We start from the raw sequence: 18,916 nt of genomic DNA on the forward strand, positions 1-18,916 counted from the left end.
ACACTGACAGACTTGAACACACGTTAGCGGTCTGTAGCTGTAAGGTAACAGCACTGCTTACAAGACAAAGTGTTTGTGTGTGTGGGTGGTTGTTACTTACCAGACACTCCTCCGTAGGTGGTGCGCTTGCCCTTGCCGATGCCAGGCCAGGGGGTGCTGTCAGCTTTCAGGCCCATCATTCCAGACACTGTATTGGTGGCAGTGACACCATCTGCCCCTCCTATAACAACATGACCACAGTCACCATTGAGCTTGATATTGCTGAAATTCCAATCATAAAAAAATTGTTGTCTGCTGTGCCTTCCCCTCCATCCCCCATTCTACAAATACTTCACCCTCCCTTCACATCCTTTCCCAACATGAGGAAAAAGTAAGAAGTGAGAAAAAAGAGGAGGGGGGAAGGGAATTGAAGCTAGGTCTCATTTAATTTTAGACAGACAACGTCAACAGGCGATTATATTGGAGTTCACAAAGCGTCTCACAGTAGGAGTGCTGATCTAGGATCAGGATCCTCCTGTCCACATAATCATATTCATGTAAAAGGCTAAACTGATACTATATCAGCACTCCTACTCTGAGACTCTGGACTGTTGCTACCTTCGTGTGCGGCCTTGGCGATGTCCACGATGTTGGTGACGTTGGGCGTGAGTTTGGCGAAGAAGGGGATCTTAGCGGTCTGTCTCACCCACCGACAGATGTTCATCACCATCACAGGGTCCTACAACAGATTCAGGATCAGTTTAAGGAAATAAATGCAATATTTAACTTATAATATAATTAAGTTGTCCTCTGAATAGGGGTGTTGCTGGCTCAATATAAAAAAAAGGATGATCTCACCCATTTTTCATGAGTGCTAACTTTTTAAGTTTAGAAAATGTTGACGTTTGTGAGGAATTAAGCCACTAAACCAACCTCCATCTGTTGTAGCATTGACATGTTTGACAGGTTTTAGCAAATATAGCCTTTTTCTCATAATGTAAGCACGCACAGGCACGAACACGCACACACAGCTCAGTCTGAGTTCCTCCTTTAAGCTGTGATGGGAAGAAAAACACTTGTGTCCGTCCAGGTCCATTCAAGGACCCTGCAGCCTCACTGTTGCATTTTCACTCTTGTAACAGCTCAGTTGCTCTCTCTCTCTCTGTCTTCCTCCTCCTCTCTCTACCTCTCTCTACCTATCGCTCTGCCTCCCTCCCTTTCCTTCTTTCTGCCTCCTCCCTCCCTCTCTTTTTCTTTGCACCCTTTCTCAGTACACAGTTCTACTTGTTGGCACATACTGTACACCCATTGGCAGTGGTATTTTGTTCTCCTGTGTTATCTTATTTATTTTATTTCACCTTTATTTAACCAGGTAAGCCAGTTGAGAACAAGTTCTCATTTACAACTGCGACCTGACCAAGATAAAGCAAAGCAGTGCGATAAAAACAACAACACAGAGTTACATATGGAATAAACAAAACGTACAGTCAATAACACAATAGAAAATCTATATACAGTGTGTCCAAATGTAGTAAGTTATGGAGGTAAGGCAATAAATAGGCCATAGTGCAAAATAATTACTATTTAGTATTAACACTGGAGTGATAGATGTGCAGAAGATGATGTGCAAATAGAGATTCTGGGGTGCAAATGAGCAAAATAAATAACAATGTAAATAACAATATGGGGGTGAGGTAGTCGGGTGGGCTAATTTCAGAATGGCTGTGTACAGGTGCAGTGATTGGTAAGCTGCTCTGACAACTGATGCTTAAAGTTAGTGAGGGAGATAAGTGTCTCCAGCTTCAGAGATTTTTGCAGTTCGTTCCAATCATTTGCAGCAGAGAACTGGAAGGAATGGCGGCCAAAGGAGGTGTTGGCTTTGGGGATGACCAGTGAGATATACCTGCTGGAACGCATACTACGGGTGGGTGTTGCTATGGTGACCAATGAGATTAGATAAGGCGGGGATTTGCCTAGAAGTGATTTATAGATGACCTTTGAGCCAGTGGGTTTGGCGACTAATATGTAGTGAGGGCCAGCCAACGAGAGCGTACAGGTCACAATGGTGGGTAGTATATGGGGCTTTGGTGACAAAACGGATGGCACTGTGATAGACTACATCCAATTTGCTGAGTAGAGTGTTGGAAGCTATTTTGTAAATGACATCGCCGAAGTCAAGGATCGGTAGGATAGTCAGTTTTACGAGGGCATGTTTAGCAGCATGAGTGAAGGAGGCTTTGTTGCGAAATAGGAAGCCGATTCTAGATTTAACTTTGGATTGGAGATGCTTAATGTGAGTCTGGAAGGAGAGTTTACGGTCTAACCAGACACCTAGGTATTTGTAGTTGTCCACATATTCTAAGTCAGACCTGCCGAGAGTAGTGATTCTAGTCGTGCGGGCGGGTGCAAGCAGCGTTCGATTGAAGAGCATGCATTTAGTTTTACTAGCGTTTAAGAGCAGTTGGTGTTGTATGGCATTGAAGCTCATTTGGAGGTTTGTTAACACAGTGTCCAATGAAGGGCCAGATGTATACAAAATGGCGTTGTCTGCGTAGAGGTGGATCTGAGAGTCACCAGCAGCAAGAGCGACATCATTGATATACACAGAGAATAGAGTCGGCCCGAGAATTGAACCCTGTGGCACCCCCATAGAGACTGACAGAGGTCCAGACAACAGGCCCTCCGATTTCACACATTGAACTCTATCTAAGAAGTAGTTGGTGAACCAGGCGAGGCAGTCATTTGAGAAACCAAGGCTATTTAGTCTGCCCATAAGAATGCAGTGATTGACAGAGTCAAAAGCCTTGGCCAGGTCGATGAAGACGGCTGCACAGTACTGTCTTTTATCGATCGCGGTTTTTATATCGTTTAGGACCTTGAGCGTGGCTGAGGTGCACCCATGACCAGCTCGGAAACCAGATTTCATAGCGGAGAAGGTACGGTGGGATTCTGTTAACTGAAGTGAGATTGATGATGGCTGTGCCATATCCCCAAGGTACTGTGGTAAAGGCTTCATGTCTGTCCACACCGAAATTATTGACACACTTGATAAAGATGAGCAATAACGACTGTATAACATCAATAATTAAAATACTCAGTTGTATTGTACGCAAAGAAAAGGGGGAAATTATATTACTTTATACTAATACAATTGCTCAGAGAAAGAGATTTTGTTTAATAAGTAATAATCATTTTCTCAAAAAGGTAGGGGTCAAAATGATTGACTCCCCTAAAGACTCTTATAAATAAAGTAGTCAAAAGTTTGGTATTTGGTCCCATATTCCTAGCACGCAATGACTACATCAAGCTTGTGACTACAAACTTGTTGGATGCATTTGCAGTTTGTTTTGGTTTTGTTTCAGATAATTTTGTTCCCAATAGAAATGAATGATAAATAATTGTCATTTTGGAGTCACTTTTATTGTAAATAAGAATAGAATACGTTTTTAAACACTTCTCCATTAAATGTGGATGTTACCATGGTTACGGATAATCCTGAATGAATCCTGAAACATTTTTGAGTTACAGAGGGTCAAAGATCATACCCCCAAGACATGCTAACATCCCCTGTTATTGGTAATGGCGAGAGGTTAGCATGTCTTGGGGGTATGATCTTTGATCTTTTTTATAGTGATCGGTGCCACTATTATTATAGTGAATCAATCTGTGTTTGTGATACTTGTATATGGCAATGTGATTAGCCTGAGGTAACATTTGTCAGTTGAAACCATTAAAATATGGGTGATGCACAGCATACTAAACAGCTATTTAACAGTGCAGGTCTTCTGCCCAACGAGAGCCTTTCTCTGTGGCTCTCTAAGTGTGAACTCTGTTCCACTGTGTGTGTGTGTGTGTGTGTGTATGTGTTCGTTAGTGTATACGTGTGCGAATACACATATTTGTGTGTGTGTGTCTGTGTGTGTCCACCAGAGTGGGTCGTGGGAGGGATGTGGGCGGCATGTGTTTTTAACAAGGCTGGCAGCGAAACACAAATGAGAAAGCCTGACCGGGGGAAGAAACTGGGATGGGAAAAACTAAGCGATGGAGAGAACATGAGTGAAAGAGGGAGAATGGATGATTTTATTGTCGATTGTAATGTATTTTGCATCCTGGGATCATGTAAATAAAGCTTATTTGAATTTGGAAGGTAAGAGTGAATAAAAGTTAACAAATACACTGTGTACAAAACATTAGGAAGGATTTTTAAGCCTTGAGACAATTGAGACATGGATTGTGTATGTGTGCCATTCAGAGGTTAAATGGGCAAGACAAAATATTTAAGTGCCTTTGAACGGGGTATGGTAGTAGGTGCTAGGTGCACCGATTTGATTGTGTCAAGAACTGCAACGCTGCTTGGTTTTTCACACTGACCAGTTTCCTGTGTGTATCAAGAATGGTCCACCACCCAAAGGACATCCAGCCAACTTGACACAACTGTGGGAAGCATGTCAACATGGGCAAGCATCCCTGTGGAACGCTTTAGACACCTTATAGAGTCCATGCCCCAACGAATTGAGGCAAAAGGGGGTGCAACTCATTTTTTTTTTTTTTTGTACACTCAGTGTAGATTGAAAGAAACAGAAAATGAGAGATGAGGGAGGGAGAGATGAAGGAGGGAGGGGAATTCGAGAGAAAGGAAGAGGAAGGGAGAGAGAGGGTGAACAGTGTAAATAACTATGTCAACAGCTGGAGTAATGACAGAAGATTGACAGAGCAGGGGAAGAAACAATGCCTTTCATGTCCATCATGGATAGGGATGTTGGAGAATGGGGTGCATCTGCAGTTTGCAGGAAGAAAGGAATAGCTGTGTGTGTGTACGCGCATGCGTGTGTGTGTGTGTGTGTGTGTAAAAATCACTAGTAAGCCTGTACTGGAAGGCTAAGACTGTGTGTGTTTTAACAGATGCTGCTGGTAAGAACCTAATGTCCTCACAGAGGGGGGTGATGCTGGTCTGTGAAGCAGACACACACACTCACACACACACTCCTGTGACAGCTTATTAAAGACCTGGGGTTGACAAGTGTGTGTGTGCAGCGACCAAAGCCGCTGGCCTGCAAGGACCTCTCTCAGCAATGTGGATGTAAACTATTGCTTCCTGCACCAACCTCCCCTAACTCCTCATACTCCTCCCACACGCCACACAAACCCAAGCCCAGAGAGAGGTGTCCTCCTTGGGAGAGTTTACATCTTGATCCAGTGCAGCCTGCATGGGCCAATATGACATATGCTTCCCTTTGTCTCTTTTACAGGGTGGTGGGTGGTGCGGTGAGGCCCAGGAAGACCCTCTCCTGGTGTAAAGGGACATTAAGTGCCACTGTATATCACCAGTGCCATTAAAAAGTCCCTGTGCAGCAAGGCAATAGCTCTGATCCTCTGGCACATTTGGTACTTTTGATCTCAGGGGGGCTTTTGATTCGGTTGACACAATACTTCAATGTGACTCCTGTATTGAGGGAAAGGCCCATCAAAGTGACTGGGGCAGAAGTAAAGGATGGTTCCCTTGCACTGAGCTGGAGAGTGATCCATCCTCGCAGCACAAAGCATAGATTAAATAGAGGAGGGGGGATAGAGTTTTGGAGGCTTTGTGGGCTATGCCTTCAGAGGAGAGTGAGAGGGAATCACAGGAGAATGAGAGGCAGGCCCATGGACAGCTCCTAGGCCTTGGGAAAGGCTGTATGAAGGCATGGTTTTGTATGTAACCATGTCCTGTCTGCACTCAGTACACTATATATGTGTGTATATTCTGTGTGGGGGAGGTAGTACCGACCGACCGACCGACAGACAGACAGACAGACGAAAAGCTGTCCACCCGTCTCCTACATTAGTTTTTTGGACAGCTGATGGAGAAGTGTACCACAGCCAGCCCCTCTCCCCGTGAGGAACACTAATTTGTTTTCTAAAATTAAAACTGACCTGGGGGCTGTGTCTAATGGCCACGGACATAACACATTAAAGTAGCACGTCTCCAAAACCCACAAAACTAACATATTTCAGTTATCTATATTTTCTCTATTCTTATCTATTTATGTTGTAGTCTTAACATCCACAAGCCTAGCAGCTTAATGATATTATTGTGGTTCTATGCATTGAAAATGGTTTCCATAGACCTGGGTTATTTTAAGTCTTTGTAAGATCTTAATAGGTGCCACCTCCAGCAGTGAGCTCTGTTTTCAGATGGCAGCTTTTTAATATCTCTCATCTTTAGGTCATTTCCTGTGGTGAGTTTCAGTAGCACAGCTTTTGTACTGGGAGGTCAAAGCTTATTGTTAGCATTCCTGGAAGATGTACCAGCAAGCAGCCATAATCCCATGCTTATGTGTCATTAAATTATTTCCCTCGTATTTTCTTAAGAGTCTGAAAAAAATGTCACCCTGTGTGTGTGTGTGTGTGTGTGTGCATGTGTGTGTCTCCCTCTCTCTCTCTCTGCGCCATTATGTGTATGGCCACCGTTGGTGTGATTAAATGCTATTCCCTTGCTTTTTCCCTTGCTTTAGTTCACCCAGAGGTTACCTGCCAGGAGGCACAGGTCTGTGATTAGCCTTGTGTCCCTACAGAGGGGGGATCCACACACAGCGTGGGGGGGGGGGGGGGGGGGGGCACAATGGCTCTGTCTCGTGTTTAGAGGGAAACAGGCCCAAGTCCGCTGGCGATCGTAAACAGCCAGGGTAGGAAGATGGCAGATGGAAGAAATCAAGTCAAATTGCAGCATTGCTGTTAAAAAAGCCACCAAGTGCTACATTTGTGGTAGTGAATTGGATTTTGTTGGTTAAGGCCCATTTTTGTGATTTTGGCACATTTGTTTAAAGAGTTTTAGTCCGTACCTTTTAAGGGTTTATTACAAGACGAGTGTGTGTATTCATCAGAGTGTTTCTCTGAATCTAAAGTGTAATTCTGGAAGAAATACTTTTGGGGGTAAAGATTGTATTTTCAAAGCAATTGAAAGAAATTGTCTTATCCATTTAAATGGCTATGTGTATTGAGTCGATATTAAAGAATGGCGAACGAATGGCACAGGACAGAAAGGGTTGAATGTGGTTCATCTGCGTTCCACAAGGAATTTAAAGGTCTAAGTAATTAAATGGTTATGTATGCCAGAGTGTGTGACACTGGCATACAGTGTATGTCAGTGTGCTGGTAGTTACCTGTCCACAGGCCAGTCCCATGCCCCTTTCTCCCATTCCGTGGGGACAGGAAAGGTTGAGCTCCAGTGCATCCGCTCCAGAGTCCTAGACAGACAAACACACACACAACCATCAGCTGCTTCTGCATTGATGTCAATGGGACATTAATTGAAAATTCGACAAGAGTGGAGATTAGGGTTCTCCCCGATGTGATTCCTCTGTGATAAAAGGAAACAAGGGAACATTCCAGCCAGGTTCCCAATAGTTACTTTGAGTACATTTTATTGTGACATGTACAAAATTTCGCATAGCATAAATGACGACTACCGAACATAACAGTTCTCAAGTACCTGTCATGCTATCCACAAAGAGACAAGCAAAAAAAACGACACAATACATCTACATTAGTATCAATGGCGACAGAAATAAAAACACTGCATGCATAGGCACGGGGATACGACAAAAACACATTTCAAAGACAGACTCAACTGATGCGAACCAAGCGTTCCAAAAACCTTTAAAAAACGACTCTTAAAATAGCTGTGGAAACTCGTTGTTGACATGTCAAAGAAGCTATAAAATAATGGTGCTGGTGGATGGGATGGGAGAGGAGAGGAGAATTGGGTAGTGGTGGTTCAGGGGAGGAAGGAGAGGAGAATTGGGTAGTGGTGGTTCAGGGGAGGAAGGAGAGGAGAATTGGGTAGTGGTGGTTCAGGGGAGGAAGGAGAGGAGAATTGGGTAGTGGTGGTTCAGGGGAGGAAGGAGAGGAGAATTGGGTAGTGGTGGTTCAGGGGAGGAAGGAGAGGAGAATTGGGTAGTGGTGGTTCAGGGGAGGAAGGAGAGGATAATTGGGTAGTGGTGATTCAGGGGAGGAAGGAGAGGAGAATTGGGTAGTGGTGGTTCAGGGGAGGAAGGAGAGGATAATTGGGTAGTGGTGATTCAGGGGAGGAAGGAGAGGAGAATTGGGTAGTGGTGGTTCAGGGGAGGAAGGAGAGGAAGGAGAGGAGAATTGGGTAGTGGTGGTTCAGGGGAGGGAGGAGAGGAAGAAATAAGGCATTCAACAGGCTGTGGAGAAGCAATGGCAATTAATCAAAATGGCGGAAGCATCTGGACGATTTCCAGAGACCCTTTATTTCTCAGTCCCATCCAGCCTGCCTGCAGAATGTCAGGCCACCACAATCTATGAACTTCCTCACAACTGACAGCCATTAGAGAGCAAGAATGAATAATAAGGGTTTTAGCCATTCTAAATGAGAAGGGGGAGAGAGTGGTTGGATAGCTGGATATAGCCATTTATTATAGTCAGCTTTCAGGAGAGGTGGGAGGCATGTCGGTCGTGTGTACCTCAAACTAAACTCTATGGTTAATTAAGCTAAATGGACGGGAGTGGGGAACGTATTGAGCCAAAAAGCGGAGGAGAGAGGACAGTTTTCCTAAAAGGGGCTGGCGGTTTTCCTAAAAGCTTGCTTTCATCTTTCTCTGTGGGGGAGGGCATCTTTTTAAAAGGGAGGGCAATGAGTAACAAAGTCTGTATACCTGTGGGTCATCGTTCAGGCAAACATAAAAAATAGACCGTTTTTATGGACTTGCTCATGTAAAAGAAAAAGTGAAGCACAGCATATCTGCATCATTTGATTGCCTGCCATCTTTTATATTTCCACATACACTATAAGTCATTTATGTTGACTAGTTAGTATACACTGTGGCCGTGAGCTCACCTGATTGCGCCAGTCAATGTAAATGGCTGGTCTTGTACCATGAGCAGACAGCCTTGGATAGTACTAAACACTAGACATCAACATTCTAATAACCAAGAAAATAGAAGGGAAGCGTTGCTAGGAGACACAATAGTAGGTCTTTGTAGATAGAAGGTGCTCTTTGGTAAAAGGGGTTAATTGGTCATCAAAAAACAAGGAGGACCAAGGCACTCTTCATATCATTAAAATGCCTTTATTTGTATGGCATGTCGAATGGAACGAAGATTTTAAAACTCTGACGTGTTTCGGCAGCATGGCCTTCGTCAGGGAATACAAAGACTGCCTTAGTACTCCTTGTTTTTGTATTCTAATAACCATGTTGCAATGCTCACATACGACCTTGGCATACAATGACAGTTCCCACCAATGAACAAATATTGCCCCATTGGCACAAGTGAGCCCTACTGTGTGGTATCATACAGTATATCTACTTTGAGATATCGGATCCATTGCTCTGCATCTTTATGCATTAAGTTAAACTGTCCAGAATGATGTACGCTGTGTGTGTCTGTTTATGTTTGTCTGTGAGAGCAGGTGTATGTAATTTTGCCTGTGAATATCTCAGGGTTCTGCGGATACGCTCCACTTGAGAGCCAGAGGCCTCAACACACACACACACACAGAGTTAATTTATTAGGGCTGACGTTAACTTCAACAGAGTTTAAGTACCCCAGCTTGATCAAAGCTAAACTAGCCCTCCCTATCCAACACGTTATCATGTCAAGGCTGCTTTGATAGACAATTCATCTGGGAAAATAAAAAGCATTTATGAATGAATTCAAGGCTAACATTAAGAAAGGCCTCTTCAGTGGGATAAACTCAAAGCTGAAAGACAGTTTGAATAAGTTTTGTTGAAGAATATCTGTTTGGGTTCTGGACAGTGGAGACTGTTAGGTAGTTAGGTAACTGGACAGTTTGGTAGTTAGGTAGCTAATCAGTTTCCTAAACTATTAGGCCCTTTACCAGACCATAAGCTCTAGTGGTTAGCAACAACCTCACCAGGCGTAAGAGTCTGGCCATGATAAGCATAACTCAACTCTGTAGGATGTCAAGTGCTTTATAGCTAGCTAACAGTCACATGTTGGAGGGAATCCATCAGTTACAGTTTTTCTCAATCACAAACAAGCAATTTTAGGATTTGTGTTGAAACGTATGTATAGCCGAACAGCTCAGGTGCATCCTGTTTCCATTGATCATACTTGAGATGTTTCTACAACTTCATTATATTGATTGGACATGATTTGGAAAGGCACACACCTGTCTATATAAGGTCCCACAGTTGACAGTGCATGTCAGAGCAAAAACCAGTCCATGAGGTCGTAGGAATTGTCCATAGAGCTCCAAGACAGGATTGTGTCGAGGCACAGATCTGGGGAAGGGTACCAAAACATTTCTGCAGCATTGAAGGTCCCCAAGAACACAGTGGTCTCAATCATTCTTAAATGGAAGAAGTTTGGAACCACCAAGACTCTTCCTAGAGCTGGCCGCCCAGGCAAACTGAGCAATCGGGGGAGAAGGGCCTTGGTCAGGGAGGTGACAAAGAACCCGATGGTCACTCTGACAGAGCTCCAGGGTTCTTCTATGGAGATGGGAGAACCTTCCAGAAGGACAACCATCTCTGCAGCACTCCACCAATCAGGCTTTTATGGTAGAGTGGCCAGACGAAAGCCACTCCTCAGTAAAAGGGAAATGACAGCCCGCTTGGAGGCACCTAAAGACTCTCAGACCATGAGAAACAAGATTCTCTGGTCTGATGAAACCAAGATTGAACTCTTTGGCCTGAATGCCAAGCGTCACGTCTGGAGGAAACCTGGCACCATCCCTACGGTGAAGCATGGTGGTGGCAGCATTATGCTGTAGGGATGTTTTTCAGCGGCAGGGACTGGGAGACTAGTCAGGATCGAGGGAAAGATGAACGGCGCAAAGTACAGAGTGAACCTTTGAAAACCTGCTCCAGAGCGCTCAGGACCTCAGACTGGGGTGAAGGTTCACCTTCCAACAGGACAATGACCCTAAGCACACAGCCAAGACAATGCAGGAGTGGCTTCGGGACAAGTCTCTGAATGTTCTTGAGTGGCCCAGCCAGAGCCCGGACTTGATCCTGATCAAACATCTCTGGAGAGAACTGAAAATAGCTGTGCAGCGACGCTCCCCATCCAACCTGACAGTGCTTGAGAGGATCTGCTGAGAAGAATGGGAGAAACCCCCCAAATACAGGTGTGCCAAGCTTGTAGCGTCATACCCAAGAAGACTCGAGGCTGTAATTACCGATGAACGAATCCTGCAATCAATGTGCTTATTTTTAAAATCAGGAATAATATTTGATGTGTATGAAATTGTTTGGTGAAACATGCATAAAAGAAGAGTAATTGCCCATAATTCTGACCCTTGGGATAGTTGTACTTCCAATTTTGATCATAATGATTTAGTGACTGCAAAATCTACTGGGATTTTTAGAAGACATTTTAACTTTCTGTTTTGTCTGCTCGGACTCTACAGATAAGTATGGTGCATCTACATCTGCATTGCTTGCTGTTTAGGGTTTAAGGCTGGGATTCTGTATAAGCACTTTGTGACATCTGCTGATGTAAAAAGGGCTTTATAAATACAGTCAGGTCCATAAGTATTTGGACAGTGACACAATTTGCATCATTTTGGCTCTGTACGCCACCACAATGGATTTGAAAGGAAACAATCAAGATGTCCTTTAAGTGTAGACTTTCATCTTTAAAGGGTTTTGTCAAAATTATTGTATGAACCGTGTAGGAATTACAACAATTTTTATACATAGCCCCCCAATTTTAGGGGCTCAAAAGTAATTGGACAAACTAACATAATCATAAATTAAATTGTGAGTTTTAGCACTTGGTTGCAAATCCTTTGCAGTCAATGACTGCCTGAAGTCTGGAACCCATAGACATCACCAGATGCTGGGTTTCTTCCCTGGTGATGCTCTGCCAGGCCTTTACTACAGCTGTTTTCAGTTCCTGCTTGTACTTGCCTTCAGCAAGTTTAATGCATGCCATTGGTCATTGCAGAACATAACACTTCTTTGCCTTGGGTTGCTTTCTCAGTATGCTTTGGGTCATTGTCCAGCTGCACTGTGAAGCGCCGTCCAATGAGTTTTGAAGCATTTGTCTGAATCTGAGCAGATAATATAGCCCTAAACACCTCAGAATTCATCCTGCTGCTTTTGTCAGCAGTCACATCCTCAATAAATACGAGGGAACCAGTTCCATTGGAAGCCATACATGCCCACGACATAACACTACCTCCACCATGCTTCACAGATGAGGTGGTATGCTTCGGATCATGAGCAGTTCCTTCCCTTCTCCATACGCTTCTCTTCCCATCATTCTGGTACAAGTTGATCTTTGTCTCATCTGTCCATAGGATGTTGTTCCAGAACTGTACAGGCTTTTTTAGATGTTTTTTTGGCAAACTCTAATCTGGTCTTCCTGTTTTTGAGGCTTACCAATGGTCTACATCTTGTGGTAAGCCCTCTGTATTTACTCTGGTGAAGTCTTCTCTTGATTGTTGACTTTGACACAGATACGCCTACCTCCTGGAGGGTGTTCTTGATCTGGCCAACTGTTGTGAAGGGTTTTTTCTTCAACAGTGAAATAATTATTCTGTCATCCACCACAGTTGTTTTCCGTGGTCTTCCGGACCTTTTGGTGTTCCTGTGCTCACCAGTGCGTTCTTTATTTTTAAGAATGTACCAAATAGTTGATCTGGCCACAGCTAATGTTTTTGCTATCTCTCTGATGGGTTTGTTTAGATTTTTCAGCCTAATGATGGCTTGCTTCACTGACAGTAACAGCTCTTTGGACCTCATATTGAGGGTTAACAGCAACAGATTCCAAAATGCAAATGCCACACTTGAAATCAACTCTAGACCTTTTATCTGCTTACTTGTAAATGAACTAATGAGGGAATAACACACACCTGGCCATGGAACAGCTGAGCAGCCAATTGTCCAATTACTTTTGGTCCCTTAAAAAGGGTGTAATTCCTACACCTTTCACTCGATTTTGATGTAAATACTCTCAAATTAAAGCTGAACTCATATTCATTATTTAATTTCAACTCCAATATGCTGTGGTAGACAGCTAAAATAATATGTCCAAATATTTATGGACCTGACTGTACATTTGATTGATTGATTGATTGGTTGGTTGCATTAATCTTTTTGCAGGCAGTAGTGTTCTTTCGATTAATCTATTTGCAATTTTGATTCTATAATATAGTTTTGATGAATGTATTGATATTTTGAGAAACCAACTACATTTTGAAAACGTAATTACTGTTTTGCCAAAGGCCACAGGGTTCTGTGTCTTGTGAACTCTGTTTGAAAATTGACAACATTGTTCCAAAAAATGCTTGTATGAGATTGAGAAAAACTAAATGTGACTCGTTTCAGGAAACTTAGCGTATGATGCGCGTCACTACTTCACAGGAGAGGCATTTGAAAGTAACGTTTTTGTATTTTATCAAAATGTGTTTTTTTGGCAGAAATGCCTTCTGGAACATGTGAACTTTCATGTGCCTTAATAACAAACTTGTAGGTCATCTGTAAATACGAATACAATTGTTAAATTACGAGCCTAGTTGGTTTGTCACGGAAAAAGACAGGAACCTTCCCGCTAGCCATGATTGGCTGAGATAATGGATGGGCTGGACATGCCGAGAGATAAGTTCGGATTGGCCTGCCATGTAGCACGCTTCTGTTAACATGAGCTGGTCAGTATGTGTAGGTAATCCTTTCTAACGCTGCTTTAAAAAAAAATTGATATTGCGTAGTAGACCTGCAAAAGTGTTGCTCGCCACTTTCTGGAGGACCGAGTTTTGAAATCAGTGTATACAGGTAAGATAGTCTAGCTAGCTACATTTTCTGATATTATAAGTTTCTAATTTTGTCAGAAAGTTGTTTTCATTTCAAGTTAAAGCTAGCTAACATTAGCTGGCTGGCTCACTAGCTAATGCTGCATGTATGATCTGTGTAGTAATATTATTCGTATCTCAGAGCCATTTGCATTGCTAGTTATAGCCTAATGTTAGCTAGCTAGCTAACATTTAACCTGGTTGGTTAGCTACCAGAGACGGTAATGTGAAGAACATGACCTGCACCAAAATCAAATAAGGATATAACGTTAGGCCAACAAGACAGTGTCCAAGTTCTAAAATTCTCCGGAAGAATGCCCTGCTTTTATTTTGTCACACTCACAACGGTAAACTATTTTCTGTAATTGGCTTGCCATTAAATTGTAAATAATGATCTTGTTGTGAGTTTATTTTCCTGTAATAATGAAGCCAAATGAGCTAAAGTGAAGACGTTGTCAGCTATATGATATGGTCATTAATTGAACTGGCTAGCCAGCTAACTTAACATTAGCTAGTTAGCTAACAAGCTAGAAACAAACCAAAACATTGTTTAGAAAGTTGCTTGGTTTGCTAGATTGACATATGCTAAATTCATTTTTTAAACGGGTGGTTTCATTGGTGTTAAAATACACTAGTTATGCTATTTTGGACCACCAGGCTGCTGATGTCATGCAGCCTGTAGTTTTTGTTTTTATACTTTTTCATAACGACAATGACAAGTTTAATGTCAGACGACAATAGAATATTCATGATGCCACTGAGACAACTGTCGATAGACATAGTATACACCAGCCTTTAGTCTTGAAATCTTTGCTTGTTTAGTACATGGCCTCACATGTGAATCCTTAAAGAGATGGGTTGGGCTAAGGCTTAAGTGGGTGTGAACGATGCTGAATGGGTGTAGACAAAGAAGAGCTCTCCAGTAGGTTTACCAATTCAAGGGCCATTTTCTCAAAAGTGAAGTTACAAGTTTTCAAGTATCAACTTTCAAAGCAGAATTACTTTCCCATTGTTCCTCAACTTTTCCCATTGCCCCCCCCCCCCATCCCTCACTCTCTCCTACTTTCTCCCTCACCCTCTCCCTGATTATTATATATATATATATTTTTTTTTTATACATTGGATAGAAATTAACTCCGTTTGAAATATTATTCAAAAAAATGCTTGTATGAGATTGAGAAAAACTGTAAATACCATTCCCTAGCAATGAAATAGTATGCCACTACTACTACTATTATCAATCATCACAGTGGTTTTAGCATGCCTGATGAAAACACAACAGTGTTGGTTTCACATCAATAACCATGAGTTCAACAGGGCTATATGACAGAGCGAAGCTCAGAAGGAACGATAGAAGGAATGAAAAAACATTTTATGATTTATTCCCTCTCTCCCTTACTCTCTCTCTCCCTTACTCTCTCTCTCCCTTACTCTCTCTCTCTCTTACTCTCCCTCACTCTCACTCTCATTCTCCCTCTCTCTCTCCCTTACTCTCTCCCTCTCATACTTTCTCTTACTCTCTCGCTCTCTCTCTCTCCCTTACTCCATCTCCCTCTCTCTTACTCTCCCTCTCCCTTACTCTCTCTCTTACTCTCTCTCTTTCCCCCTCTCCCTTACTCTCTCTCTCTTACTCCCCTCTCTCACTCTCTAGGTCTCAACGTAGAGTTTGATCTGAAGCCATTCTTGTGATTATTGTGTTTTTGCTATCCATTGTAAATAATGTTTGTTGGCCTATGTAGCCAAATTCTATCTATGATCATATGTAATCCACTCATGCTTTTTTATAGTTTCTATTTATATCTGAAAATCGACCAATGAAATCAAGCCACAGCCGGCCATGATTACAGACACCTGTGTGTGTCCTTTCAAACTCTATATAAACTAGTGACCTGCAGTGTTTGTCATTATACCCTGATGAAGACAGCTTGGCTGTCGAAACGTTGGTTATTATGTTATTAAATTATTGCATCTGAGCTCCTAGAGTGTGAGGCTCTCCTTTTCTTTTTCAACGTTTCACATCAATAACCATGGGTTCAATAGGTATCTCTCTCTCTCAGATCGACAACATTGTTCCAAAAAATGCTTGTATGAGATTGACAAAAACTGTAAATACCATTCCCTAGCAATGAAATACTATGCCACTACTACTACCATTATCAATCATCGCAGTGGTTTTAGCATGCCTGATGCAAACACAACAGTGTTGGTTTCACATCAATAACCATGAGTTCAACAGGGCTATGTGAAGTGACAGAGTGAAGCTGAGAAGGAACGATAGGAGAAAAAGAAGAACAAAAAATATATTTTATGATTTATTCCTCAGTTTGTGAGCACAGTGGGTTTCTGTTGCCTCTGAGACGTAAATCCGATGTTATCTAATGCAAATTTAATGTAAGAAACAGTTTTATCTCAAAGAGACCAATGAGGCTTTAAGCCATGAATATGGATGCCGGTCTATTTCAGACTGATACTCTTTGAGGTATCTGTTAAAAGCATATTTTTAACATATTGACACGCATGTTTTTAGAGAAGACAAAGGAACTCATGTAAATCCATTTGTTTGGTACAAAACAGTTGGCCCAAAAGAAAGCGAATGGATAAAATTGAACACTCACTTTCTTCACTCTTTCTTCAAGTCCAGCCCTGTAAAGTCAAGTTATATTCTGAACCAACAGACAACACAAAATGGATTCACCTCTGCCATCTTAGCAAGCTCAACCCAGTCGGCTTTGTTGTAACCGCACATGATGCTCGAGATGACAATCTGAAAAGGATAGTTTGAGAGAGGAGAGAGAAAGGAGAGAGAGAGGGTAAGTAACAATAAACAACTGTGATTTCACCTGCTGTGCCTTATCTTGTCTGAGAGCCTGAGAACACATAGTGGTTTCAAAGACTACGCAAACATCTGAGAGAATAACAGAGGAACAATATAATGTGTCTTTTGCCCATCAGTCCTCAACGGTCCTCAGTCCTGCTGTAGAAACTATAATCTACCCATAAAGTAGGGGAGATATAACACTCTCCCTTTCATTGCTTTGGGTTTTAAAGGACACAAATAGGCTGATGTGTCCACAATGCACAGAGGGACATGCCTGCCTGTGATATAACCAAGTGTGTGTTTGATTTTATAGATCCTGCATCTTTCCGTGTCCGTATTGTTAGAGACTTGTGATAAACCTTCATCCTCTTTACCATGGGAGTCGGCCTACTGAACTGCAAATATTGATTACGGGCCAGTTGAAGTGGAAATTAATAGCAAACAAAGTTTCTCCCCCCGATCCACTCTCAAGTGGCACATGCTACGTACAGTGGCCAGACTATTGTTGGGAAAACGTCTTTAGTATCTACTCACATTGTTTGAAGATAAAAGGAAAGGGACAAGAGACAAACGTACATGCAGACATACAGACAGACAGACAGTGTGCACTGCAGTAGAAAAGTTATAGCTGAACCCCATCCCGAGGAGGCGGTTTATGGGGTAGAGTGAATTGCAGATAGTAGGCATGTGTCTGTCTGTTTGTCCGTCCGTCGGCTCGCCTGTCTGTCCGTTTGCCTGTCTGTCTGTCTGTCTGTGAGGAGCAGAGCAGAGCCTAGCCGAGGCTAGCAGGGGAATCCTCCTGTTATCTCTTTAATAATGGAGCAGTGTGAGTAAGTGAGCCCATCCACCAACACGCTCTACACTGCCTCTCCAGGGACCCCCGGCACCACGGCAACTGTCAATCACCGCTGATATGGAGATATTAGAAGAGGGGGGGGTGGGGCTGCACCTTTTCACTTTCTTTCCACGTCCCTCTTTCTCCCTTAGTTTCAATCAGTCCCTGCGAGGGAGAGGTGTCTCAATCTCCCCAGCCCCTACAATTTCACATCATTTGGGGAGGGCTTTTGTTATTAATCACTCCCCTTCTTTGAGTATTCATTTTGCTGAGCGGCATATGCCGGTGACCTTTAACCTCCGGGAGGCACACGCTGGGATGAGTTTGGCTCTGCCTTCACCAAGGACGCACTTCAAAGCAACCCAGAGTGGGCTTGGTGGACCAAGGATGGCAACCTACAAGGTCACGTCATGTTGACGACGAGCGCAGAGGAAAACAAAAATAATGAATGGGAATAATGGGGGAGGGAGAATAGCCTTGACCTCCCTGAAATCAATGAAAAATAATTAATGGCTGTCTCTCAATGGGAGCTACAGTGAGGGAAAAAAGTATTTGATCCCCTGCTGATTTTGTACGTTTGCCCACTGACAAAGAAATGATCAGTCTATAATTTTAAAGGTAGGTTTATTTGAACAGTGAGAGACAGAATAACAAAAAAATCCAGAAAAACACATGTCAAAAATGTTATAAATTGATTTGCATTTTAATGAGGGAAATAAGTATTTGACCCCCTCTCAATCAGAAAGATTTCTGGCTCCCAGGTGTCTTTTATACAGGTAACGAGCTGAGATTAGGAGCACACTCTTAAAGGGAGTGCTCCTAATCTCAGTTTGTTACCTGTATAAAAGACACCTGTCCACAGAAGCAATCAATCAGATTCCAAACTCTCCACCATGGCCAAGACCAAAGAGCTCTCCAAGGATGTCAGGGACAAGATTGTAGACCTACACAAGGCTGGAATGGGCTACAAGACCATCGCCAAGCAGCTTGGTGAGAAGGTGACAACAGTTGGTGCGATTATTCGCAAATGGAAGAAACACAAAATAACTGTCAATCTCCCTCGGCCTGGGGCTCCATGCAAGATCTCACCTCGTGGGGTTGCAATGATCATGAGAACGGTGAGGAATCTGCCCAGAACTACACAAGAGGATCTTGTCAATGATCTCAAGGCAGCTGGGACCATAGTCACCAAGAAAACAATTGGTAACACACTACGTCGTGAAGGACTGAAATCCTACAGCGCCCGCAAGGTCCCCCTGCTCAAGAAAGCACATATACAGGCCCGTCTGAAGTTTGCCAATGAACATCTGAATGATTCAGAGGAGAACTGGGTGAATGTGTTGTGGTCAGATGAGACCAAAATCAAGCTCTTTGGCATCAACTCAATTCGCCGTGTTTGGAGGAGGAGGAATGCTGCCTATGACCCCAAGAACACCATCCCCACCGTCAAACATGGAGGTGGAAACATTATGCTTTGGGGGTGTTTTTCTGCTAAAGGGACAGGAGAACTTCACCGCATCAA

The 18,916-nt window shown here is 42.9% G+C and overlaps 1 protein-coding gene across 1 annotated transcript in view; it reads right to left on the bottom strand.

Annotated features, from left to right (window-relative positions):
• LOC311098998 (dihydropyrimidine dehydrogenase [NADP(+)]) overlaps window positions 1–18,916 on the bottom strand; it is a 136,008-nt gene that overhangs the window by 17,067 nt on the left and 100,025 nt on the right. Inside the window, exons 15-18 of the mRNA XM_084139589.1 lie at window positions 16,437–16,505; window positions 7,122–7,205; window positions 598–718; window positions 101–220 (exon numbers count right to left, since the gene is read on the bottom strand). Coding sequence (XP_083995715.1) covers window positions 101–220; window positions 598–718; window positions 7,122–7,205; window positions 16,437–16,505 — 394 coding nt within the window. The remainder of the gene's footprint in view (window positions 1–100; window positions 221–597; window positions 719–7,121; window positions 7,206–16,436; window positions 16,506–18,916) is intronic.

The sequence above is a fragment of the Coregonus lavaretus genome, assembly GCF_964263955.1.
Source record: "Coregonus lavaretus genome assembly, chromosome: 23".
Taxonomy (NCBI): domain Eukaryota; kingdom Metazoa; phylum Chordata; class Actinopteri; order Salmoniformes; family Salmonidae; genus Coregonus; species Coregonus lavaretus.